The following is a 27,184-nucleotide window of genomic DNA, read 5'->3' on the forward strand; positions in this document are numbered from 1 at the left end:
AGTGAATACAACTTTGATCATTTTTATAGCATACTACTGTATAGTTAACTTTGGCCTTGGTGCCCTGACATGTGGCCTTTGTGCCCCCCACCAAATATGCCCAACTGAAGGCCAAGTGGCCTTGCCCCTAAAATGGTGAAATTCCAAGCCTGCATACAGCCCATTCCAATTACCTCAAAAGTAAATTGGGAAGGAAACTGAAGGTGGTCATGTATCATTGTGAACTGCCTGATTCTTGCAGAGTCACTCTTACAAAGCTGTAATGCTATGTCAGTGGGAGATCAGTGAACCACTAACCCGAAAAGCTAAACCAAGACTATTCTGTTTAGCTTCAAATTAGTGTTTTTTGCATACACACTAATAATGTAAACATGAATTGTTTAAACATTACTCTTTTTTTGCTGTGTTACACAGGAGGAAATTGAAACAGAATCAACATTTTCACTAAATTTGACTTTCACCAGTAAAAGAACAAAGTTCAAGATCACAACATCAATGCAGAAAGACACACCACAGGTATTGTACAGTCATTGAAATTGTATGTAAGGGATAATGTCTTGTCAACTGTCCAATATCAGAAAATAAGTCCGGACAGTGCGAACAGAAAGGGTCTTGCTTCATCCGGATGGGAAGATATTGACCGGTGGACGCTACTTGCCAAAGGGACAAAAAAGAAACTTTATGCAATATGTCTTATAACGTTATTTTGTTGCTGTTTCGTGGCTTTCCCAGTTTGCCACACAAATAGAACTTGAAAGTTTCAGTTGAAAGTTGGTAAGGCCCATTCAATATCAGTGGAACTTGCTGGAGCATTCTGAAGAGCCATATAATAATGTAGTATATTTAATAGCTTTTCTTTGACTTGAGTGATGAGTGTTGTGGGATATATACACATATATTTAAATATGTTTGTCTGTGTTTCATAGGAGATGGAGCAGACGCGGAGTGCAGTGGATGAAGACCGAAAAATGTATTTACAAGCTGCAATAGTGAGAATCATGAAAGCCAGAAAAGTCCTGAGACACAACGCTTTAATCCAAGAAGTGGGTACAGATATACACTATATCACTGATACTATTTTAGTATTTATAAAATAATTCAAGAGTAAGGCGTTCAACGTAAGGTGTAAAAGCAATTTCTTTCACCAAAGACCTTGGAAACCTTTATAAGGTTTATATGGTGAGGAACCTATGGCACTTGGAGAAATTTGAGTTGAGACTTCATCACAATAAGTAGCCAAAATAGGCGAATTTTACACTATTGTTTCAATCCAACATAAAACACAAATGACTGATTAGCCGATTTCACAAGATGTTGACAACATTTCACTGTGTAATGTGTATAGACAGCACATGACTGAGACCATTTAGTTTCTAGCTTCTGTGCAAGCACTTAATAGCCTGGCCACGCCCACCTAGAATCTCCTTTCAGTGAGATACTGACTAGTCTGGTAGACGACAATTCGCTAGTGCTTCCCTTGGCCACAAATTGTGACGGGCCAATCAGCGACGTGAGTAGCGAGCAGCCTATGATAACCTAATTAAATGCTCAGCGGGCCGGATTAAAGTGCGTGGCGGGCCGTAGTTTCCACCGCTGGATTAGATCAATGATTTCAAAGTGAAGGCAAAGTCTCTGCGCCCGTTACAATGCTTTAGATGGAAATGTTTCCCAATCATTAGAGGCCAGACTCTTTTCACAAAGTGAATGAGTCTGGTTTTACTAGTCTTAATACATCTAAATAAAAACACAACACTTTAAACTCACTGCAGTGTAAACATCAGTAAAGACATAATGATTTATTTTTATACATACACATTAGGATGGACAATTAATCGAATTAATCATGATTATGACTTACAACGATTATGAAAACAACATAGTTTCATAACAATGCTCTCCCTTGAGTGTGGTGTGCATTATCTTTCTGCATGTATATTTTTCGGTTGGATTGTATTTAAAATTAAATTTAAAAGTGTAAAATGTTTTGAAAATGGATGAGTTCCAAAATCACTGAGTAATCATGTTTAATAATCGTGACCTTAAAATCGAACAACATAATCGTGATAATGATTTCTGCCATAATCGAGCAGCCCTAATACACATAGACTTACACACATTCAGTTGTGTGTTTAGGAGGCATGCTTTTCTCTTTTCTCAAGTGATCACATGATTTACTTCTGACCACATGTCAACAGGTATCTAACACTTTCTTTCAGTGCATCAGTCAGCCTCATCTAGCCCTCATCTCTGCCTATCCGTGTCTGTCTGCAGAGGCAATGGTTGCTACAACGAATCCTTTTCATGATTCACATTTTGTGTGCTTACTATTTCTCTCTGTAATGAAAAAAAGACATGGTCAGAGTCGAGGGCCAAGAGAAGACATTGTAAGAGTAGGGCCACAAGAGGGGCATCACAGGGCTGAGAAAGGAAAGTAGTACTTTCGGCTAAAAGCCTATGTTCTATGAATATGTAGCTCTCTTATCTATGTAGGAGCACTACAAGTACCAAGTTCTTCTGCTCAAGGTCACTAAGATGTAATTTCAAGAGCTACTTGTTTGTCAGTGTCCACGTGTTTTTTTTTTCTTTGTAGGTGATTAACCAGTCCAAAGCCCGGTTCAACCCCAGTATCAGCATGATCAAGAAGTGCATTGAGGTCCTGATCGACAAGCAGTACATCGAGCGGAGCCAGAGCTCAGCCGACGAGTACAGCTATGTCGCATAACACGCACAAAAGAGAAAGCAACAAATGCAAAAGCGGAACGAAACAAAATCTAACAAAAATAGACCATTATTATCAGTTTCTTTTCTGTCGGCAGCGACTGCCATGGCTATGACCTGATTTTGGAGGAAGCGTCTGGACTGTTACTTCATTTTGGAAATTGGCCATGGAGTTGCCAGGCAGCCACCAGATGCCCCCAACACCCCACTCCATCACTCTCCTGCCCCACCCCAGCCTCACCCTTCTTTATGCTGTTTACAACATCACCAGTGCCACGCCACGTGCGTCAATGAGAAATGCCTATAGCTACTGGAGCGCAAATGCTGATAAACCATTTCTCAGAAGCATAACTGAAAAAATAAGAACGCAAAAGACAGAATGAAAATTGAGATGCGTTCCAGATATAAGATGTATGAAGCAAGACATAAGAAATTACAAAACAAAAAAAAAATTTAAAGGAAGAAAAACAACCATGCTTTTTTTCTCACGTTTGCAGTTGTTGTGTGTTTTTTAATGTATCAAAGTAAGAAAAAAAAAACTATTGTAATAAAACCGGCATACTGATAACTGTATTTACTTCAAAATGTAAAGACATTAAAAAATGAGGTGACAGACATGATCCTGCTGCTTGTCAATAAATAAAGAAAACAGCCAATGTTACCTACTTGTCTCTTTAGAGAGCAACGTGTAATGGTCTGCCATTGTAACTTGTAACCTAGGACTATGAAAATGTGCACCAAGAAATTCTGGGACTTTTGTCATTTGCCAGATGATGCTGGGAAGGCGATTTGGACGGGACTGTTGAAAAGTTAAAGGAGGGTTCAACAAGCTTTTCAAGTTCCATCTTATTCAAAATATTCTTTTGGAATAAGAGAGCTTTACCATATTGGAAAAAAAAACTGGAGCATCTGGGTTGCTGCCCTTTTTCTTATCTTTAATTTCTCACCACCAGCTAATACATGTAATTGCTGAAAATACAGGCTACAGTAATCTCATGTATGAAGTGGTGAAACAAATAATGCTCTCTGCAAATCCTGAAATTCATTATGTTCTTTACTGAGGGGGGAGCACTGTATCACATACAGTATGCAGATCCAGCGAGATTGAAAAAACAAAAAATAGAACTCCTATGTAAAGTCAATTGACAAATCTCCATTTTTATATGCTACATTTCCCCTTCTCTAACAGTTACTAAAATAGTTGTGTAATGCAAGTGGAACCAATATGAGAAATGGCTAAAATGTAGCAGGTGTGTGCAAGTATTTCTGATTTCCATTGGAATGTATGCAATGTGTAGAACAGGTGGAAGACGGTATTCAGTAAGACGGTATTCAGTAGTATATCTCAAATCGAATGAAGAGACGCTAAAAGAATCCTACAACATTAAAACCATGATGTGAAGTTTTATATGTGTGGGTTAGTAACCACTAGGGGGTGCCTTGAATATCCTTGACATCCTAACCAGAACCATTCTGCTGGATGCATTACGTTGCAAGTTTCTTCACATCAGTTGGCAAGTAGCTGTTAATGTAACCGTAACGTGGTGGCTCCACTGTTACATGGCTGAACACTAGGCCTACCATGTCCTCAATTTCTTTATTTTATTGGACATCAAAGTGATGATTTGTTGAATTAGCGTTCAATAATAATACACAATTCTAGTTGTCTTAAAAATATGTGCTTGTATGAAACTTTTAATGAAATAGCCTATAATTAAGTAATATTTAAGTCGATACAATGTATTTTGTTGCGGTCCGTAGGTCTGGTTGCCTGCTAACTTTGGAGTGAATAGCCCAACCTAGACTCGACTACTCCTCGCTTTCACCAGAGAGGGGAGTCCCAAGCCCAACCCCACGTTTAGGCGTAGGAACAGACCAGACGACTCCTCTACTCTCTCGTAGAAACACTGAACAGGTGGTCAGAAATGCGTACGTGAGTACCTTTGCCATGGAGAAAAGATGATTTTCCTACACCTTGTGTATCTTGGATACTATTTTTATATCGCCAAAGAGAACTGATGACAAATAGCTCTTCCCAAAGTAGCAACAGAACGAGCGCTTTCATTGGAATCAGAGGGAATATCAGGAACTATGAAAGTCACCGTGTGTTTTGGAAGGACCAGGGTGGTCGTTCCTTGTGGCAATGGGAATATCAAAGTGCACAGTCTCATCGAGCAAGCAGTAATGCGATATAAGAAAGCAATTGCCAAGGTAAGTTGTGTCGATGTGGTTTACTCGATGTTGAATCTCAGTACGAACTGCGTCGCGGTTTGCACAACATGGCGCTTTCTGGGAGAAGAAAAGAGAAGAGAAGGGGAATTCTTAGAGCTTTTAAAGTATAGCCAGAAATCGGATAATTACATTTTGTTTAATGTGATGAACGATGATACCTCAATGCATTTCGATGTGTTCCAGATTATTTGGATTACCTTGCTAGCTAAACTTAATCGTAATGAACTGCTCTCAACAGTTAGTAGCAAGTACTACTTTACCAAGCTGCATTAAAATTCTGGCTTCCTAGTCCTTGTAGCCCATCATATGTTGTTACTGCTTCAATATTGGGGCAGTTTTAGATTTTAGTTTTGTAATGCTACTGGCCGTGGTAACGTGTACCTGCAGATGGTCTATTGTCAGCGTCTCATTGCCGCGCTGTTTTAGATGATAATCAGTTCAGTGGAAGGAAAAGGTAAGTAGGCCCACGTCAGATAGGAATTCATGTTTATTTTTGATTGTTTCTGACAAAGTAGGCCTAGCTGGCAAAATAGACCCCTACCCATTCATTTAGTTCTTATTATCAATCCATTTTTGGAAGGAAATTTGTTACAGTTGACACCAATGACGTCTAATAATTAAGCTCAGAGGTCGACATAGTCAATTAATTGCTCTAATCATTATTCTGAATCCGAGCTGTCACTGATAGACGCGTGGCTCAGAAAAAAAGTATAAACTTAATGAAAACAATTGTGGAGTAGGCATTGTCCATATTGAATAGTTTTACATGTTTGCTTTTTAATGTAATTATCACAGCTGATTTGGTTAAGTTATTTAGACGTTAGGGTGAAGCTATTTTTTTAGGATAAAGTTGGGATTTAGAGCTGAGATCCATGTCTGCTTTCCAGTTTTCTCTTCACATAATTTCAGTGTTCACCTATTTGTTAGCCTGGGTGAATCCACACTAACCTGTTAGCAAATTTGAATTTTGTGTGTTTGTTGGGCTGCATTTGTTGTCCTGACTTCATTGGAAATCTTGAGTTTGAAGGTTTGCTTGTGTTTCTCAACTGAATCTTCTTGTAAATTAGTAGGCCTATCAGTATCATGTCATGGTCTACAATTTTACAGGCCTGGAATAGTTTGGCGAACCAGAGCAGCCATAGTTTTTCTTTACACAAGGCTAAATACTAATATTGCGTGTGCATGTGTGCCAGAGATATTACATTTTGAGGTTTTCCCATTTGGCCACTTGCAGTTGGCTTGTTGTTGTCTGACAAATCTTTTTTATTCTTTAATGATCAGACTAATAGCCAGGTCAGAATGAAACCTTTGATATTTCCTTGGATATGAAAATATTAGTCCAAATAGTCAGTCTGATAAGTTATAGCAAGTAGCCTATAGTTTCTGAGAATGTTCAGAGACTTCCTGTGTGTTTGTCAGGGTAATTATTAGTGGATATCTGTAGGCCGTTTTTAGTTTTTTGACATTTTGCTAAAACTAAAACCAGTGTCTTGTCAGGGAGTCCAGAAACATTGTATGTACGCATGTTGTTCAAGTATACATTGTGAATTGTGCACTATTTTGCCTGAAACATATTTTTGAATTTGTAATGAGTTGATTGAGTCACACATGCCTTTGCCCCACTCTTACTCCATGACTTCTGGCTGAATATGCTTCATAGTATTTTTTTATTTTTTTAATTTTTTAGCTGAACCTCTGGAAATAATGTAATTTATTATGATACAAGGGCATACACACACACACACACACACACACACAAACACAAGACAGATTCTCCAGTGCAAACATTAAACACAGTCTCTTGTGGCCAAGCATGGTCGTTTTCCATGCCTCAGCAGAATGTCGGCGGCTGCTCCATTGATTAAGGCCGAGTGTAGTTTTGAGCTTACAGTATGCCAAGCCTTCTCTATTCCTCTACAGACTCCACCAGCACTGGAGAGGGCTTATGGCAAGCCCTGCTGAATCAGTGCTTTGTCTTGGAGAACATGGTAGAGAGGCTGAATTAGCCCTTTTTATGATAGTGAGCAGTGACACAGTGATGGAGAAAGCTAGCTCTTTATAAGTAGCCCCTTACAAGACACCTATGCCCCCCCCTACACACACCCTTTCTGATTATTGAAGGTGATATCTGCTTCTGTGTGTAAGCCCAGCATGTTTACTCTTAGCATGCACAACACATAGCATTCCACAACACACAGTTTAGATTAGATGGGGGCTGCTGTACATTACTGGCTTTTTTTTTTCAAATAATAATATATCTGGGCATGAAAAGTATTTCTGCATTATGTTTCTCTGATTGAAGTCAGTGTGACATTGGCCACGTTGTGTGGAATACAATCCTCTTCTGGACTCGGGCAGCACATTGTACTCAGGATCTGTAAATGCACTCATTCGTGGCACAACATGCGCTACCAATAGCCTGAATGTCTAACCAAATAATCAAAATAGAACAGCCTTAGTGAGCATTTCACTGGGTTTATCAAGCAGGCACCTTCATTCATCAATGTTACGTTGAATTAGGCCCACAATACCTCCATAGTTAAGGTTCTACATGGTGTCTGGCGTCGCGGAGCCACCCCCCTACACACTCATGATGGGTTGGGACATGTTACCAACCGAGATATCAACAAGTATCAGTCCAGAAACATAGCGACAAGATTTCACATACCTTTGTGTCAATTCAGGTCATAACATGACCTTAAGTAGCCTGTGAGTGCCGCAACCATAGCCTTTGGTTTGTCTCAGATAACAATTTTACAGTGACTGTCCTCGAAATCCAAAATCCAACAAAAGTCTTGGGGCTGACTTTGCTACAAAGCCTCTAACACCTATCACCACTGGTCTTGCCAAATTAACGGATACTCTGTCTCTGCTGAAAGTACTGAAGCTAAGCAGGTGTGGCCATGGTTACTTCTTGGATGACAAGCCTCCTTGGTAAGTTGCTGCTGGAAGTGGTGTTGGTGGATGGCTAGTAGGTGCCATTGTTCCCTCTGGCCAGGAATCAATCCCAGTGCCCCTGTGCAGTGACGGGAACACTGTACTGTAAGAGATGCCGTCCATCTGATGAGGCATTAAACCGAGGTCTTGACTCATTGTGGTCATTAAAGATCCCGTGGCACTTATTGCAAAGATCCTTAGTGTCCTGGTTAAATATCCAACCTGTCTCGATCTGGCTCCCTAACATCCCACAGTCTAATTGGCTCATTTGTTCATTCCCTCACTCTCTACCTCAAGCTGGTGTGTGGTGAGCGTTCTGGTGGCATCACCCAGGTGGTTGCTACACATTGGTGGTGGTTAGTGAGGTTTCCCCTTCACTGTAAAGTGCTTTGGGTGCCTTCATTAAAGCATAACTTTAGCCAAAATACATTTTTGTGAAGGTACCCGAGTCAAACTCTCGCTTAAAAGCATAATTACGTCCAAAGCGCCACTTTTAAGCTTATCCGTGTTGTCGTTTTCGGGTCAAATGGCCTTTTGAAGTAGCCTTAAATGTAGGGTCTGGGCACTCACCGTTCGCAGTGCTCAGTCCGAGTGGGGGGTTAATCAGTTGTCTTTCAAATTCCCTCTGCACGCAATAGGACAGCGGCAGCGCTATGAGTCCCATGCGTTTCCCACCAGCAGAGCTAGTTGGCTAGTTCAAACGTTTGCCAACTTAATAAAAGCTTAACTCATGTCACACTGTTCGCCAACAGCAACATCCATCTTATTTGTTTTCAAGTAGCAGGGAATTCAAGCCAAACCGTTGCAACTCTGCCATCAATCATTATGTTAAGCCCACCTAACGACTCTACACGATTTCATTGGCCTGATTGAGTTTCGATTTCTGGAGCTCACAAGCCAACGGAGAGTTGCTAGACTAGCCTTGGCAGCAAATAGGGGGGCGTCTAGATTTCTAGGCTACTTTTGAAGGGGAATCGTAGGGGCACTACTATTTTGATACATGATTGCGTCAAAATCGCTATTTTTAAAACACTAAGAAGGCTCGACACAACACGAAACTTTGATCGAAGTATCATCAGTGTCTCTACACATGAACTTGAGCATTGAGAACAGTGTTTGTGTACACAGAGTTTACTAAAAGAAAGGTTTTGCCAGCTATGTTGCCTTACTTCTAGTGAATTATGCTAAGCTAGGCTAACAGTTTCAGACTGGGTTATTGCGCAGAAGAGAAGAGTATGTGTCTTCTTATTTAACTCTGGGGTAGGCAGCAAATAAGTTACTCTTCCAAAAAAGCTGGCGAGTTCCTTTAAAAGTGCAGTCAGCCATAACATCTTTTGGTCACATTCAGCAAACATCTCCTCACGATCCGCTAGCTGCCCATCCTGTGAGTAGCCTAGACTGTAAAAGGCAGAGCACTATTGTTGCGCTCAAATGATGCGCTCAAAGTTTTTAAGTCCAGGTGTGTTAGAGCCAATAATGTAAAGACGAAGCTGTAAGTGGTTTGCACTCTGAAAAAAAAAGGAGCAACTAGTTTTAATAGAGCAAGAGCAGACGTTTCAGCCATCCGGCTATTCTCAATGCTCGTTGATTTACTGCAAGCATTGAGAATAGCCGGAAACAAACAAAGTACAAGTATGAACACAATTATATTAAGAGTTAAGCAAGTTGTGATTGCAGATTTACATCTGACCAAAAATGGTATGTGGGGTAGCTAGCTAGTAGGAACATGAAAAGTTATGTGGGACCAGATCAATTTATGATCATTCATTGTACAAGTGCCAAAGGATTTAAGTATTTTATTTGTCACATACGTAGTGATACTGTAGTAAAACATGTTGTGAAATGGCATTTAGCTGTTCAGTGTCACAGATAAGCACACATTGTTAATACCATTGTTATACCTATGTGTACTATTTATCAATAGTGCAACATTAGTCTAGTTGACAGAAAGGTGAACCCGGAAATGTTGAGTACACCAAAGTTTTATGATAGAAATATATAGTATGGGTCCCCAGCATGCAGAAACTGCCGGATGCTAATTTGCATATGTTGAGGCACGGCGGTTGGGCAGCTCCGGCGGAAGGGCCCTCTGAAAAACGGAACTCTAAGCCTTTGGGTGCGTGTGGGAGGCACCATGCTGTGCGGGTGCCTGTTCTTGTTGGCCTGTTTGACGGCGCTCTTTAGAAAAATAAGGGGGAAAAAAGTTTGTTGTGTGAAACCCGATGGCACGAGCCAGAGAGAAGGTCTACGTCTTGGCGCGACCGTGGCGGAGTGGAGCGGCTGGGAGCAGCGGAGGACCGCTATGCGAGGAGGCAGCAGAGGAGGGACGCCAACGTCGGTAGCTGTAGCCCGATTGCGCAGCGTGGTCCGGCTACGATGGGGCTGGAGTCTGCTGCCTCGACTGGCGAGACGACGGAGCAGAGCGTTGGAGGTGCGGTGCCAGTTATGGTGTTCAGTGGTGGGGAGTCTGTGCCAGTGGAGGCTAGGCCCCGCCAGGTGTTGGAGGAACGTTGTGGTGGTGCACACTGCGAAAGTGCGACCTGAGGGCGTTCTCTGAAGGGAGCTGGGGACGAGCGGCGACAGGCCAGGTGACTGCCAGCACTACCCGCATTGGGCTGCTGGTGGTTGTGGTTCCCCTGGGTGAGTAGGGCTCTTGCGGTGTGTGCACCCCACCTGCTGTGTGGCAGTGCCAGAGACTTTGCTGGACTGAATGTGCCGAGGACGGCAATGGCTTGTTGGGGGAGCTGTGTAACGTCAGCGTGCTGGACTGTGCTTGAGATTCCCACAATGTTTTGCGCTGGGGATTCTGGGAGAACTTTGAGGTTGTTATTATGTGTGCTTGTGCCTGTATGGTGCGGCTGCGTCCAACCCTTTGTGTGTAAGGTGCGAGTGTTCTTGACTTCCCTGGCGTGTGCTATGTTCTGTGCCGATGTCCCTGCTCCCGACCTTTTAATAAAGCTTTTGATTAGACAACGCTGTCTCATCAATCATTACACTATTAAATCTGCTTAGCATCATTAGCATGCTGCACATATTTGTTAAAGCTCTTGCATTCAAGTTGAGTGATCATCTCAATACCAATGTTTCCCAAAAGGGCTTGTCCCTACGAGAAGAGTATTACCTTAAACACACATGAGGAAACTTAACAGTCCAATCAGTAGACTATGATAAGCTAGCCAACTATGCTTCTTTGTGTACAATATTTCCAGGCTTCAACCAGACAGCTGAATGTGGTAGAGTTGTAATAGAATTAGTAGGCCTAAGCTATAGGCTAATCTGCATAAAGTGTGCTGTCATAAATATCAGACATTCCGTATTCTCTCTTTTAATATCAGGATATAAAAATAATACAGATATATTATATTGTAATCCTCTGGTGTTCTAAGGTAGGCTATTGAAATGTCTAGCCCGACCCCTCCAAAAAAATCGAGGTTCGTATAAAACCGTGGGTCAAAAATTGTGATACGAATCGAATTGTTAGGTTGGTGTATCGTTACAGCCCTACTGTATATCGATTTTGGCCAAGCAGCTCTTATAATATGATCAATATAGGTGATTATGCTAATTTATGCTAATTAGCTCAATTACACAAATTGCCCAACATATGCAAATTAGCATCCGGCAGTTTCTCCATGCTGGGAACCCATACTATACATTTCCATCATAAAACTTTGGTGTACTCAACATTTCCGAGTCCACAATGGGGCTCTATGGGCTGTCCACCGGACTACATTGGAACTTTGTACATCAAATGAGCTACTGAGCTACTTCCACATATTGTCTGATGATGATTATGATTATAATATAACCCACATTACCATTTTAATTGTTTGAATTCATTATTTGTGGACACCTCAAATATTGGCACAACAGTAATGTAATATTAAAGAAAATTTAGTCATTGATTCAAAATGGGTCGAATATCAAGGTTATAATACCCCCAATGTGGAGGGCCATATGGAAAATCAAGAGCATCTTGTGTTCTTAACCTAACCTGCATGCAACCAGGGAGCACCACAACCACCATACTGATACTTAACAGATACTTAATAATAATAATAGCAACAACAACAATAATACTGATAGTAATAAGAATGATACTAATGATAAACCCTCTGTTTTGCAATGTTTGATCAAGTTTTAATATGTGGACAAAGGATTTGAATATAAATATTTTAAAGGCTTTGGTCTTGGGACCCATTCATGATAACAAGGTTTGAACAAAAACTGAGAGAGTGCAGCAACAATTTTATTTGATTTGTCATGGAATGGTTTAGCCCACACAATAACTGACCAATGTATTACAGAGTTGATATGTTATTAGTGTTTATCACCTGGAGAGAAGAAATACTCTTTTCTGATTAGCTGGTGTGGTGGCTATTAATTCTAAATAACAGGACACCTATGAAGTAGATCTGGTAAAAAAAAAAGTTGAATCACTGTATCAATGCTTACAGTATAAATGGTAACTATAACAACCATAGTAGGACGACGGTTGAGCCTGGAAGCAGGCTTCGCAACAATGGAATCAACTGTAAACAAGCTAACTGTCCATGCTATCGCTGTTATAGGGCCAAAGAAAGTTGTATAACAAGTCGGCTTCTTTTTAAACGAAACCGCGTGTTTCCTTTGCGTGCTATAAAGGCATGACTATTGCCTATAGTGGCAACCGGGTGATGAGCGGCCTTCGAGGTATCCTCCGCTGCGCGTTGGGGAGTTCTTTGCCTCTCGCCCTTGTCCATTAATTCCGTATAACAGGACACCTCAGCAGCCGGTATCCCTTACTTAGTTTTCACACATTTGCTGCAGTGCAGTGTCAATTCTGTTGCCACTGGAATCCAAATCCTTGTAATAACAAAAGGGAGAGACACTAGGAGTGAAGTAGAATTGGAGATAAAATGGGTCCCTGTGGATTAGGGATGTAGCGGTTGTAAAACCAAAACCACAGTACAAACATCTACAATCTAATGATGTTATTATATTGGCAAGACAATAGTGGGGGGTATTGTACCTGTTTGACCCATTGAAGGTGGTGAATAGTGGTGTAATTTCTAAACAGTGATGAATTGTGCTGTGGCTGTAGTCCATCTTCCTGTTTCTGCTTTGTCGCGCTCGTCTGAAAAATAATTAGTGGTGCGCTACCTCGCGCTACCTGGCTAAAATCCTGGCGCGCCAGCAAGATCTACGTCATTTTGACGTCACGGTGTCGCGCTACCGGTCGGGTGCGTCGAGTATGTAGAAGCCCTTAGAGCAGGGGTTCTCAAACTTTTGTGGGCTGGGGACCCCTCATGGAGTGGAAAATTCTCATAACTTCTCACATAAAACTTAATTTAATCATGTAGCTGTATAGCCTTTTTTTCTGTTAGATGCTTATGTTATATGTACAACCCCAAAACAGAAAAAGTTGGGACGTTGTGTAAAATGTGAATAAAAACAGAATGTAAACTGCAAATCTCTTAAACTCATATTTAGTTGCAAAAAGGACACAGACAACATATCAAGTATTGAAAATGACACATTTTACTATTTCATGGAAAATATATGTTAATTTTGAATTTGATACCAGCAACATGTTTCAGAAAAAGTTGGGACGGGGGTAACAAAATGCTGGAAAAGTTGTGTAATGATAAAGAAAACAAAAGGAAGAATGTTTCACAACTAATTAGGGTAACTGGCATTACGATTGGGTTTGAAAAAGAGTATCCCAGAGAGGCAGGGTCTCTTAGAACTAAAGATGTAGGGGTATTCATCCCTCTGTGTAAACCTTTGTGCACAAATGATGAAACAATGTCATTTTAATGCTTCTTCACATGAAATTGTGACGTATTTAGGGAGTTCATCACATACTATTATTAAAACATTCAGAGAATCCAGAGAAATCTTTGCAAACAAGGGAAAGAGCTGAAAAACACATTGGATGGCCGTGGTCTTTTGGACCTCAGATGGCACTGCATCAACACCAGACCTGTTTCCAGACCTGTCATTGTATGGCCACAGGAAAACCTCTGATAACCATTGTCTATGTGTCCAGTTTGATACTCAATTCAAAAACTGCAGCCAAAATTGTAACAGCAAAAATTGATACGGACATGATACTGAAAATACCACCCTCTTATCTGGGCCTGAGCTTGATTAAAATGGACTGAGGTGACGTGGAAAAGGGTCCTGTGGTTAGACCAATCAAAGTTTGCCATTCTTTTTGGAAATCATGGACTCATTTGGGCTAAAGAGGTGAGGGCCTATCCAAGTATTCCACCTATCCAACTTGTTATAGCGCTCAGTTCGAAACCCAACATCTATGACGGTGTGGAGGAGCATTAGTGCCTACAGCATGGGCATCTTGCACATTTGGCAAAGCAAAATCAATTCCGAATAATGTATACAGGTTTTGAGCAACATATACTGCCGTCCAGGTAATGTCTTCCAGGGACGACCTTGAATATTTCAGGAAAACAATGCCAAAATGAATTCTGCACATATTTAAATAGTGTTTCTCCATAGAGGAAGAGTCCAGGTGCTAAGGTGGCCTGTCTGCAGTCCAGATTTGTCAAATTAGGTGCATAATGGAATGAAAAACATAACTAAGAATACCCCATACTGTTGAGCAACTGAAATCCTATATCGGGGTGTAATGGGACAGCATTTCATTCTCAAAACTCTAGCAACTTGTCTCCTTAGTTCCTAAACATTTACAGAATTGTGTTAAATGAAGAGGTGAAGCAGTACAGTGGTAAACATGCTCCCATCCCAACTCTTTTTGAAACATGTTGCTGGCATCAAATTCATAATTAACATATACTTTCCATGAAATAGTCCAAAGTTTCATTTTCAACATTTGATATGTTGTCTATGTCCTTTTACTGCTAAATATGGATTTACAAGACTTGTATATTGTGACATTCTGTTTTTATTTACATTTTACACAACTTTTTCTGTTTTGGGGTTGTATTTTAAAAACAGAGTGCTAATACCACAATAGTCATGGTAGCAAACATTGACAGTATGTGGGATTATTTTTAAAGGATTGTTGTTTTTTGTCAAATGTAGGCCTATTGTGTTGAACACATAGTGTTTGCTTCACATAACTTTAATTTTGTTAGCGGTTAATTAATAGTAAAGTGTTTTAACATATTGATGTAACGTATCAGCAGATCAATTGGGCAAATACTGATACTGTAGCATTTTTCGCCATATAAGACAATTTTATATTTTGTAGAAAACTGACAATGTGCTGTGGATCCCTGGGGGTCCCCGGACCCCACTTTGAGAAACAATGGCTTAGAGCATACATGAGTTTTTACCTGGCTGTCACCAATGAAGGCAGGGCACGGAGACCTGTTGATCCAAAGGGTGCTCGATTTGGGTGTGTTAACTGTGGTTGCTGTGGCAAGGGAAGCTAAAGGGGGAGGTGACTTATGCGGTCTCACAGAATTAGAAGTCTTGCTTATAGCACACTTCTCATTGAAAAAAATTGATGCCATTAGACAAAAAGTTATTGAGATTTGCACTGTAGTCTGCAGAATAAAATGGCGGTGAAAACAGTTTTTTTGAAAGCCTACACACCTAAGAATGAATGCATATAAGTACTGTTTGTTTTTAGTCTTACATTGTTGAATAGCTTAAATTGTGCGTTGACTGGAGTGTAGACCGGAGAGGCATGTTACTGATTCTCCTGCAGTCGCTGCTGCTGAAGTTCCTGATCTACCAATCATAAGCCAAGAAGGAAGACTGGCATTAGCCAATTTCTATGTCCTTATCTAAGAAATTACCTCAGGCTAGGCCACACGTCATGCTCACTCTCTGGCCTTGATCTCTTAGGTGCACTCTATGATGTGGTTCTGTTTGTGTGTAAACAAGCAGCTTTTATGCATTTTATACCTGTCAATCAGGTCCTCAGTTGCTGGAGGGAATCTCCATGTATTGCCTTTTATGTGTCTGAATTCCAAAGCCCAGGTTGATCAGCGATGCGAAAGGTGTTTGCAATGAGGCAAAAGATCCTACAATGTAATGATGTCCTGTCAGGTCCAGGTAATTGTCAAGTGGATATTCTTTAAATCCTTTCAGTTATATGCAGGAGAATATTTTAAATTCCTTGCTATTTGTTAGGGACTTAATTTCTACAGTACCCAAACCTCTCAGTGTTGCATGCAACCAGGGAGCACCACAACCACCATACTGATACTTAACAGATACTTAATAATAATAATAGCAACAACAACAATAATACTGATAGTAATGAATGATAATAATGATAAGCCCTCTCCCTAAGATCTTGTTTGATCAATTTGTCACAACTCATGTCAAAACAAATGCCTTCAAATGAAATGTTTTGATTTTATCATTCCCCTTTGGCTTCTTCATTTCCTTGGGGTAAACTTTCTTAGACACCTTCAAACTAAATTTAAATGACCATGGGGCTGTGAAGGCAGATTTCTTTCCCCAGGCTGTTGTTTTACAGATTTATGCCTTGTGTTTGTGTGTAGGGACCCTCTCCACACTACCACCGAGGTATAAGGCTATTTTGAGCCTTGTCAGTGGTTTGAAAATAGCAATTTATTTTGACGTGGCTCCTTGCCCACTAGTACAAGCTACAAGCCAACGGTTTAGCTCAAAACTCCTCAGATTAACATAATTTGGCTCCCAAGCGAAAGTTTGAACTCGTTATCATCCATAAATAGGCTCTAGCTTGTGTTTCTGCCATACCAATCCAGAATCGTGCAGAATTTTAGCCTCTTGTTTGTTGTCAGGGTGATCTGCAAGACTAAAGAGCCAAGGGGTTAGTTGCTTAAGAGCCAAATTTAGATCACAGATGTTAGATTTGTATTTCAGTTTGCACCTCTCTGGAATTTAATTTAACGGAATTCAACTGAGCATGAATCTCGGAGTTAACATATGGCAAAATATGGTATTTCAGGAATAAGTAATGGAATTGATCACTGGCCATTGTTTTCTTAGGTCAATCGGTGGATTAAATACAGTGTAGTCTTGAGTTTGATAGATCTCCTCAGCTGAAACTGTGAGGTGTACTACTATGAAGAGGATGTGTTAAAGCAGATGCATTCTGTGTTGAGTGGTGTTTTAACACGTTCAGTCTCCCTAATGGGTGGGGATTCTCAGTGCAGTGTCAACTGCAGTGCAGTTCAGCTCACTGAAAGTGTAATATATGGAAAGGAAGACTTTGTAACAGGAGTCTGTTATTGAGTGTGCTGTGATCTGCCGTCTTTCCTTGTAAAGTCACCCTACAAACAGATTGCGCTTTCCTTCTAAAGTCATCCTACAAATTGATGAGATCGCTCACCTGTGCTGATTGCTAGTTGAAGCTACAACAACTTTAAACTCCATTTTCTAGGGCTGAACGTCTTGGGAAAAATATCTAATTGTGATTTTTTCTGGCACTGAACGTCTTGGCATAAGTTTTGAAAGTCAAGCTTCAGTTCAGAATTCTCTATATAGGCTGATAGATGATTATTATAGGCTTAACATGATTCGGAAATAGTAATTTGCTTACTCAAAACAAGCACTATCTCTGCTGGCCTTTTTTGCTGTACTGTACATTCATCATACTGATGCCTGTGGTCCTTTTTCATTGCAACTGTTTGTCATGCTGCTTCAACTGTTTAACCATAGGTTTTACATACTGCCTTTGTTTGTTTAAGTACATCACTTCTGGCAAACCATACATATTCACAAATAATCAGATTTGCCAGCTGCAAAATTTATTGCAGTCTGTGCCTGAAGGAATTCTTCTGCTGAAGTAGTACTTCTGATATTTTCATCTTGTGTCTATGCACTTTATGTGAATTAAACATTGTCACCTATTTTACAGCATAGAGGTGGCAACAGCACTGTAGTGGCATCAAATACAATCCAATGTCAGTCATGTTCATTGAGACAACTGTGGTGTTGTTCAAATTGAGTTCTCACTTAATCTAATGCAGTGACAGAGTTAGTATCCCGGGCGGGTAACACTCACCCGCCCACAGTGTGTGAAATTGTTGTTAAACAAATACTGATCATCACCTTAACGAAATCCAACCCTAACCTTAGCTGTAACCATGAGTTGTGTCAGATTGTCTAAGGACCTATAGACTGTGGCTGTGAGCGGAAGTAAAGTGTGAGTATTCCTGTCACCATGTTCAACCTAAAGATACACAAGCCATCACAAGAGGATGGGAGTGGAAGGCTGTGTGATGCATCTGTAGAGTGAGTCTAGAATGTAGCCTACTAATAAGCATTTGATGGTCATGTGTGTTCTCACTGTAAACAGAATTTTTATTTTTTTATTTAGTCTTCTTTGCAAAAAGTATGCGTGGAATCTGTGGTGGAATGGACGCCAATATGTTGCTTTGTGGAGCAACTATGCCCAAACCAGAGCTGTTCGGAGTCACGGCTCGGACCAGTATAAGTATATATACTCTTTTGATCCTGTGAGGGAAATTTGGTCTCTGCATTTATCCCAATCCGTGAATTAGTGAAACACACTCAGCACACAGTGAACACACAGTGAGGTGAAGCACACACTAATCCCGACGCAGTGAGCTGCCTGCTACAGCAGTGCTCGGGGAGCAGTGAGGGGTTAGGTGCCTTGCTCAAGGGCACTTCAGCAGTGCCTACTGGTCGGGGTTCGAACTTGTAACCCTCTGGTTACAAGTCCGAAGCGCTAACCAGTAGGCCACGGCTGCCTTTGACCAGAACTCCTGAACGGTTTTGTTCAGAGCTGAATGCTGTGTTTGACAAAGGACAGATGTAGGTTGCTAGTGACAAAATATTAGCTTTCAGTATGGTACGATGTATGTGGCATTTAATTAATTCATTCTTTCTTCCCGGTTCTTCCTAACAAAAACACTGTTGCTAAAAGGTAGACATTTAGATTTCGCTATCACATCTGTTGTACAAGATATTGACAGCGCAATAACCAGAAAACAGAAACTAGATTTGAGTATGTCTACGTCAGGGTACATCACAGTGGCAGTTTGGGGCATTGATCATTGGCAGTGGCAATTGGTTGTCAAATACTTTGGACTTGTATGGGTTTTCAGGCTTGTGTGGGTTGTTGTCTTTATCCAGTATAGGGACAGAAACATTTTCAAATAAATGGAATGTTGTGTTCAAAAGAAAGATTCTTGTTTGGTGTTTAGATAATCAAAAAGTAATCTGTCAGAATCAAGATCGGATCACTTCATCAGTATTTGATTTGCTCATATTAGGATGTTTTGATGCCAGTATTGGACCAGAATGGATTTTGATTTGATTTGTGGGATTATGCTGAATGTGCACACCCTGAGATCAGCTTCTGTCCTACCTGAGTGTTAAAGTTTCCTGGCTAGATTTATCACACCACTGTCCACTATTTTAGAATTGACCTTAATAACCTTTCACTGACCAGTCAATTCACCTGCATTCCATTTCATCCAGAGTTGAAACACAAGCTGGCCATTAACGCACACATTGATTTCTTCCCTCCCTTTCTTGTCCCAGTCTGCCTGTGTCTCTTCATCTGTGGGTAAGGTACCATATGCTTCACTGGATGTCAAGTTTAAATGGACAGAGCTATTCATTTCTCATTTCTCTGAGTGCTCTGTTGTTGAAATGGCTAACATGAAGGTATAAGTAGCCTTGTTGGGCAGTCAGCCTTTCTGGTTTTAAAGTGATAATGCTCTTTCACTTGGCAAGTATTAGCATTATGATTTGTATTAAGCTCTGTTTCCATGTTTTTTTCTATGACACAGAATTCAGTCAGCAGCCAGGCAGGGGTGACTACTTAGAAATTACACAGAGAAACTGTTTCTCGTCAGTAATAATTCCTTGTGAATATCATGAAAAAAGTAATATGCCACACTTGTAAGTGTGTTGTTTAGTAGGCTAACTTTTTTCTGTGTGCGTGCGTGCGTGCGTGCGTGCGTGCGTGCGTGCGTGCATATCTCTCTGGGCATTAGTATTGATGACCGCTCAGTGGAACATTTCTAAGCTGATCTTTTGGAACAAGAAGAAGGGATTTAGAACTCAACATGTTAGGGATTTGTGCTGCTGGATGAACGCTGATACTCAATCGCACTGCTTGCACTGTCTCCATAATATGAACCATGCCATCTTCAACTGTTCTCTCATGTGGTCTCTCTCCCACTGCCCAGTGATTTATTTGTTTATGCATTCAGTTTTTTAGTTTGAAATATTCATTTGTTATGTACTTGAATGTATTATTTTTTACATTTGTTTTTTGTAACATGTAACAATGCTATGCTATGTATAGGCTATTTATCCCAATGGCGCAATCAGCTTGAGTACTCATTTCGGATCATATTCGAATCTATGTGCGCACACGTTCTAATACTGTACATGTTTGCCCGAGGTACAATTAATTTGCACTTCAAATTCAAAGCCTTGTTTGGAACTGGGCTCAAATGTGGTTACTACTGCATCAGAAGTTCCCACAAAAAATATATAGAGGAATATGTTGTCAATATCCTAATCATGATTTGACGGACTTTACTTTTAGCAGGTTTCACAAGAGGCAAGTTGTGACATAACGACAAGTCTGTGCAAATGTGTCTGTTATTCCTCCCGAATAAATGGCAGATCCTGAGGAATTTATAGCTGACTGTAAGGCTTGAGACTCCCCATTAGTAAATAGGGAATGCAAGTAGATATGATTTAATTTTCCACTGCTCCTTAGGTGGTTATTTGGTTTAAGAATAGGTGAGTGTGTGATAGAATTAGAAAGAATAGTTGGTGCATGATTGGTCAGGTTTTAATCCGATATGGTGTCATGCTTAAAGGAACATGCCAACTTTTTGTATTCAGCTTATTTGCCGTCTACTTCCGCGTTAGATAAGAGGAGCTAGGCCAGTGGTGTCAGGCTAGGTTACTGCATGCTGGATGTACCTGGAGCATATGACATGATGATAAAACCTCAATGCACTTAGTCATGCTCATCAGTTTGCATCACATAATCATACATATTTGATATTCACACATACTTAGTAACACTTATCAACACTTCTATTTTCTGTTTGTTTCCTTTGTTTATTTATATCTACATCAATATACAAACTGAGCATTTCACTACATGTACTTTGAAAAAATGTATGTGACAAATATGAGTGTGGTGTTGTGTTGCAGTGATGGTGTAAGGGTGAGTGAGTAGAATGTTGTGGCTGGCAAATGTTCTCACGACCAATACTGTTGCTTTATCAACATGAAAGGACTGTCAGTTCCCTCATTTGTGTGAGAACTAGCCCAGACCTGCTAGCATGGGGAGCATGCATGAAAACACACCCTCTGGAGAGAGAGAGAGAGAGAGAGAGAGAGAGAGAGAGAGAGAGAGAGAGAGAGAGAGACTGGAAGGTTCAGTTTTTCAGTTCAGCCTAAGTCCATAACCGGTTTTCTCTCACATTGGCTACCTCTGTTAAGGCCACTGAGGTCTGTAATTTATCTTGGAGAGCACATGTTGGGTTGGTATAGGTTAGGTTGTCCTTGTTCTTAGCTTCCTTTTGGGATTAGGCAGTATTGAATGTAGAACATACAAGAACATGTTTCAAGGCTTTAGACCATTCTTAATTTGACCCCATGGACATTCAATACAGTACATTCCTTGTTTCTGAAGATAAAATATTAAATGTCACAAATTCACAATCTTTTGCATTTTGCAGATTCAACCAGTAGCACTTGTGCAGATGTGTGTGTAGGCTAGAGGTGGTGACTAATGTCCTGAATGCATGATCCCAGTTTTTGAGTCAAGTTAGTGGGCTGTTTGCTGGAGTATGCTCTTGTTTTCCTTGTAGTTGGATATCAGGAGCCATCTTCAGTGCTCACATCAAATTTCAAAGTCAGAGATTAGGTTACAGCTGAAGTGTGGATGAAGACCCTGGAAGTGTGCCCTGGAAGGAGAAACTCCCTCTCAATAACATACCGTATTGGTGTCAGCCTCAGCCTGTAGCCTCACGTCGTCATACTCAATTCTAGTCAGAATTTTGAGTCAGATACTGCTCCATTGGGACGTGATTATGGGGCGTGTTTCAACTGATACAGGGGTGAAATGCCTCTGCACTCAATTGGATAGACCTAAACAATGGGAGCTATGGAATAGCTTATTGTGACGTGAGCTGTAGGAAGAACACCCAAACCATCCTTCCTCTTCACAAATGCTTTAACATTGTTTACTGGTCATTTTTTAAAGTTATTGCACTGTAAATATCTTGTACAACACCCCATCATCGTACTAAGCCCAATTTGATTGGTCTGAACAGCTCTGGTTCAGGCATAGTTGCTCCACAACGGAACAATTCCAGACCGAACTTTCCGACCTCAGATGTTGTGGGCAGACACAGGCTCCACAGCTTCCTACATGAGCTGTTTGTGTACTGTAGGGTTGGGTTACATGGAAAAATATCTATCTATCTATCTATCTATCTATCTATCTGTCTATCTGTCTATCTGTCTATCTGTCTATCTGTCTATCTGTCTATCTGTCTATCTCTATCTGTCTGTCTGTCTGTCTGTCTGTCTATCTCTATCTGTCTATCTGTCTGTCTCTACGTCTCTACCTATCTGTCTTTCCTCTGTCTATCTAATCAGAGTAGTTTGCTATGAATAATGACCATATAGACCAATAAATGAATATGTAAACTAAACATAAGCTAAAATCCTGAATTGGGGAAACTCCCTGATTTTCAATAGTGGGTATCGATTTTTGATATAGAACATTATGGCTTGCTTCAGGTGGTGAAATAAGTTTATAGTAAGTCTACAATTTGAGTTGGTATATGTTTCAGCAGTTTATTCTACACAATAGTCTGTAGTGCATAGCACATAGTAGTCCCAGAGTACTGCCACACCAGTAATGTGCTTTACTTTGTTTATCCACAGTGAAATCAAACGGTTTGACAGATATGCGACTCACAGACACACACACACACACACATACATACACACGTTCCTTGTAATTTATAGATAGATGTGGTTGCTGAGGTGAAGCTTTTCTTACCAACACTTTTTTCCACTAAATAGCAGCACTTCCTTGACTCACCTGAACTTACCAAGTGTTTGTTAGCTGTAGGTTTTTGATTAATAGAAGTCTTCGATTGGTTTGAATTGTGTTGGTTCCTTTGATTTTGTTGTTTGCAGATCAAGCAATCTATGTCATCTTTCCTTCTATAGCTGTTTTATGATACTTTGTGAAGTGATCTGTGTACCAGAACATGGTTTGCCTCTTTCAAAAATGAGCATTTGCAAGAAGACCACATAGTTCTGTGAAACATGTGCTTCCCTTGGGAAATCAACACAAATTTGCACATTAACTCAGGCCAGAACATGTCTTTATACAGTGTTGCTGAACTGGATCTGAGCAAGGGCTTTCAGATATAACCTCCGGAGTATATGCAGAGATTTGTCAAACGGAGGTCCTACCCTTCGGGTGATTCAGATATGATGCTAACCTGCAGACCTTATACTGACCTTATATGGACCCAGTGTTTCCCATACATTGACTTATTTGTGGCGGCCCACCACAATATCAAAATTGACCACCACACAATGATTTTCCAGGTTGTACTACATTGTGCTTAAATCTGGTTAGCATCATAACCACGCTGCGCTAATTTGTTGCATTCAAGTTAATTCTGCAAACCTACCACCACAAATAGAATTCAATTCTGTGGAAAACACTGTGGACCTATGTGTGAACGACATACACGCACATTACAGAATCTCAGTGTGGTTGTTGAGTGAGGGGCGGGGGCTCTCAGGTGGAGGCTCTCAGAGGCGAGATATGACGCAGAATATATGCGGCCGCTGTCACAGCTGCTGTTTTTGTTTACAAAATGCATGCATTAAGTAGTCACGTAAGTGCACATACTTGAAGCTGACCTACAGTATTTGTATGTGTGCTTCAAATAAACACATTTATCTGTTTTCAACGTTATGTAGCAGCAGTGTTTCCGCTAGATTTTTTTTTAACAGTGGCGGCAGCGCCCCCCCCCCCCCCCAAGAAAAAAAGGTTAGTAGGCCTATAAAAAACAGTCGGGTGTCACTCGCGGGATGTTTTTTTAAATTCTAGTTGCTAATCACACCATTTAGCCTAACGTGACTTGAGAGGGACAGGATTCAGGAACTAAGACAGGCCCATCTTCTGTCTGACTCACGTCAGGTTAATCCATGCATTAAACCACATTGTCACTTGAACGCTTGAATATACTGGTAGTCACGTTGACAATGGAGAAACGCTTACTTCGTTTATGACAGAAATTAAGCTTTGTGCCGACGTTGTAAAAACACAACCCACAACACTGCCTTTATTTGGTGCAAATCTCCTTTACTTTATAGTCCGCGATTCACAATAGGCCTACTAGGCCATCACTGCGAGTGCATACTAAATGTTTTGAAATTTACCTTCGTTACTACCAGCAGTCGTTGCTTTTTTACTGCGTCGATTCGCGATTGAGTGCGCATCTAATGTACAGCGGAGATATCCTCTCAGTTTCATTTTTGCTATTGTTGCGAGCGAGCTTAGGCCTATAGACTACGATATGGGAAATACTTTATACGATCAGCTTCAGAAATTAATGGGTTTTCCTTGGCCTGTGCTACACCTTTCCAAATTTTAGTTTTTGCAATGTTGACAAACATGCGTAGCACATGGAAGCTCTTGCCACTAACGTCTATAAAAACAATATAATTATGGAATAAAACTAGACAGGTACCTCGGATTAGCATTGCTGTTTATTCATAAACTACAATTTTCAGCAGCCAGCGAAGGGCGTTTAGCCTACTATGCTTCCGGACAATATTTTGCGTTTCCCCTAATTCTGAAGCAGTGGCACCGCTAAATGAAGAGGAAACACTGAGAAGAAAGTTTAATGCTTTAAATAGGCTACATCAATACAATATATAATATGTGAACTGAAACTGGACGGGCCATAATAACCTCTGACTAGTTTAAGCTACTTAGGCTATTGTTAAATTGCAATGTGAGCGGCAGCCAGCAGGGGAGGAAACATCGCAGGATTATTTAAAAAGCAAATGTGCGCCTGCCCTGATTCTGATACCGTGGCGGTATTAATTAAACCGTGGGGGGCCGCCATACAACGTTTTTAAACAACAAACAAAATACTAACATAACAGTGAAGTGGTTTGTTTTTGATGGTTTATTTTTCCAAAAGCATCCTCTCCCCATGTGTCTATTGCATTTACATAAGGAGCTTGGAACAAAGTTGGGTTTTCTTAGTTTTCATTTTCTCTAGGCATATTCATTCTCAACAAATATCGGGCTCAGCAGTGAGGTCATGAGAAGGCTATCAATGAACAGAAAACCGACCGTGTTGGCTAACAATTTATTAAATACTCCTGTTATTGTCGTCAACGACGTTGTTGTAGGCTGCCTTTTCAGCGCCTTCTAGGATGATTTGGTCTTTTGAATTCCTTTGGCCTTGCCATGCGGTTGTACATCCACGTGTCTTGCCAGTCCCTTCATGTGTTCTATCACAACTCTCTCTGCCCTCGTGGACATGCAGTAGCTCCATGATGTCTGCGTCTTTCTAGGTTGGAGATTTTCTGGACAGCACTATGCCACTCCCATCATGACACTGGCATTTAAGTCAGATTAAGTTCCCCTGCCACATGGACGCACGGAAGAAACGCCATCGACACGCCCTCTCACTAGGTGTGAATTTTAACCGCATGTTCTACGCTTCGTTCAGACACAGCACATTTACATAATGTCCGGAGGAAATACTAGGAGGGGAGCAGTAGCACAACCGGACACAAGTTCGGACTTCCATATGACCGTTTATGTTGTTCAGATATACGGCCCAACCGTTTAATATTCACAGAACCTCCGGTCTTACACGTATGTCTAAAAGCCCTAAGCTTTTAGCTAACAGACCCTTTCAGTGTGAAAACCTTAAGAAAGTCTTCAGCTTTTATTGTTGTAAAGAAACAGTATACAGGAATCAATGTCAGTTTTTTAAATCAAGCTAGGTCCAGCCAGGTAAACACACTGCCCATTCCACTAATTGCCCAGGCTTTGTGCTGTAGAGCTCAGTGTGTTTCAGAAGTGAAAATCCTATTCATTTTCTCCTTTGATGATTTTGGTTTTAGCCATCCAAGATAGACTTACCACAACCTGTGTAGCCTATATTCTCCTGTGGACGCCACATGTTCATATAATATCAATTATATCTTCCAGTGCCACAGAGAAGTACTTCACAAGTTAGTAAGTGTAAAACAACATTTAAAGGTTTCACAGAAGATGGTGGCCCAGCCAGTTAGGAGAAATGTGTGGGCAACAGATAAATGTGTTTTTCTCACCTTGAAAGTTGAATTTGTGCAGGATGATATTCTGTTGCCTTAAATTCAAAAGGGAGTGTGATAAACTATAGTTTCGTGGGGAAACCTATAAATTTACTCTGTAAATAAAATATGTACACAGTCTTGTACCTTTGCCTATTTTCTGTTTTCCTGTTTATTTCTTTGCTCAAAATCAAAATGTTTTATGGCCACAATTCATGATTGACCTTCGTCCAGGCTTAAAACTCAATGTAAGGATTTTCTGAAATGTCAGTGGAGATAATGAATGGGGAAATTCTCAGGTAGAACCAAAGCTGTTATAAAGTGGGTGGTCACTGTAGGTCTCTTTAGCTCTGTGATCCAGGATAGACCACCCTACAGAAGAATAGCAGTCACATTCAGATGTTCACCACGGGTTGGCATTTGGGGGCCTGGTCAAATGTTAACATTGACATTGATACTAGCACTGGGCCTAAAAATGCAAATCGGTCCACCTATAGTGAGAAATGGAAACAAACAAAAACTGACTTTGTGACAACGTTAATTAGTTAGCAGGGCTGAAGTGCTGACGACCTAATCACTGTGATGCTCTCAGCAGCACTGCATCTCTCTGCAGTCCAACACACACACACACACACACACACACAACCACAACCAGTCTTAAGTGCTAGGCTGGATCAAAGCACACAGCAGGTTTGAAATGCCAGCCTCCCTTATGGCAGCACAGCTTTGCCTGAAGTGGTTTGGAGGGGAAGCGGGGGCTCTACTCCTCTCTAGGGGTGGGCACCTATTAATTTGGCTGCATGGGCAGACAGCCTGGTGCACTGGGACTGAGCCTGGCTTGTACTCGGGGGGGTGGGGGGGGGGGTGGTGGTGGATAATGCTCATGGGATAATTGTTGATGTTGGCTTAGCATGTAATGTTTTTCATTGCTTTTTCTTGCAAAGCATTTTATCCATGCTATTTGTCCTTTGTGTCTCTTGCATGCATACATACAGTAATGTGCACTGTGTAT

At 40.8% G+C, this 27,184-nt stretch overlaps 2 protein-coding genes across 3 annotated transcripts in view; both read left to right on the plus strand.

Moving 5' to 3' along the window:
- Positions 1-3,379, plus strand: part of cul2 (cullin 2) — a 30,039-nt gene extending 26,660 nt beyond the window's left edge. Inside the window, exons 19-21 of the mRNA XM_076290386.1 lie at positions 415-516; positions 927-1,043; positions 2,591-3,379. Of these exons, the coding sequence (XP_076146501.1) occupies positions 415-516; positions 927-1,043; positions 2,591-2,722 (351 nt within the window). The 3' untranslated portion in view covers positions 2,723-3,379. The remainder of the gene's footprint in view (positions 1-414; positions 517-926; positions 1,044-2,590) is intronic.
- A 1,201-nt stretch (positions 3,380-4,580) lies between these two features.
- The window catches only part of pard3aa (par-3 family cell polarity regulator alpha, a), a 281,887-nt gene continuing 259,283 nt past the window's right edge, over positions 4,581-27,184 (plus strand). For both annotated transcript variants that reach the window (XM_076290387.1, XM_076290388.1), the window contains exon 1: positions 4,581-4,929. In XM_076290387.1, the coding sequence (XP_076146502.1) occupies positions 4,810-4,929 (120 nt within the window). In that variant the 5' untranslated portion in view covers positions 4,581-4,809. The remainder of the gene's footprint in view (positions 4,930-27,184) is intronic.

The sequence above is a fragment of the Alosa pseudoharengus genome, unplaced genomic scaffold (genome assembly GCF_046254945.1).
Source record: "Alosa pseudoharengus isolate Yale_2024_CS ecotype anadromous, Long Island Sound unplaced genomic scaffold, YU_APseudo_1.1 YU_APseudo_1.1_scf_18, whole genome shotgun sequence".
Classification (NCBI taxonomy): Eukaryota; Metazoa; Chordata; class Actinopteri; order Clupeiformes; family Clupeidae; genus Alosa; species Alosa pseudoharengus.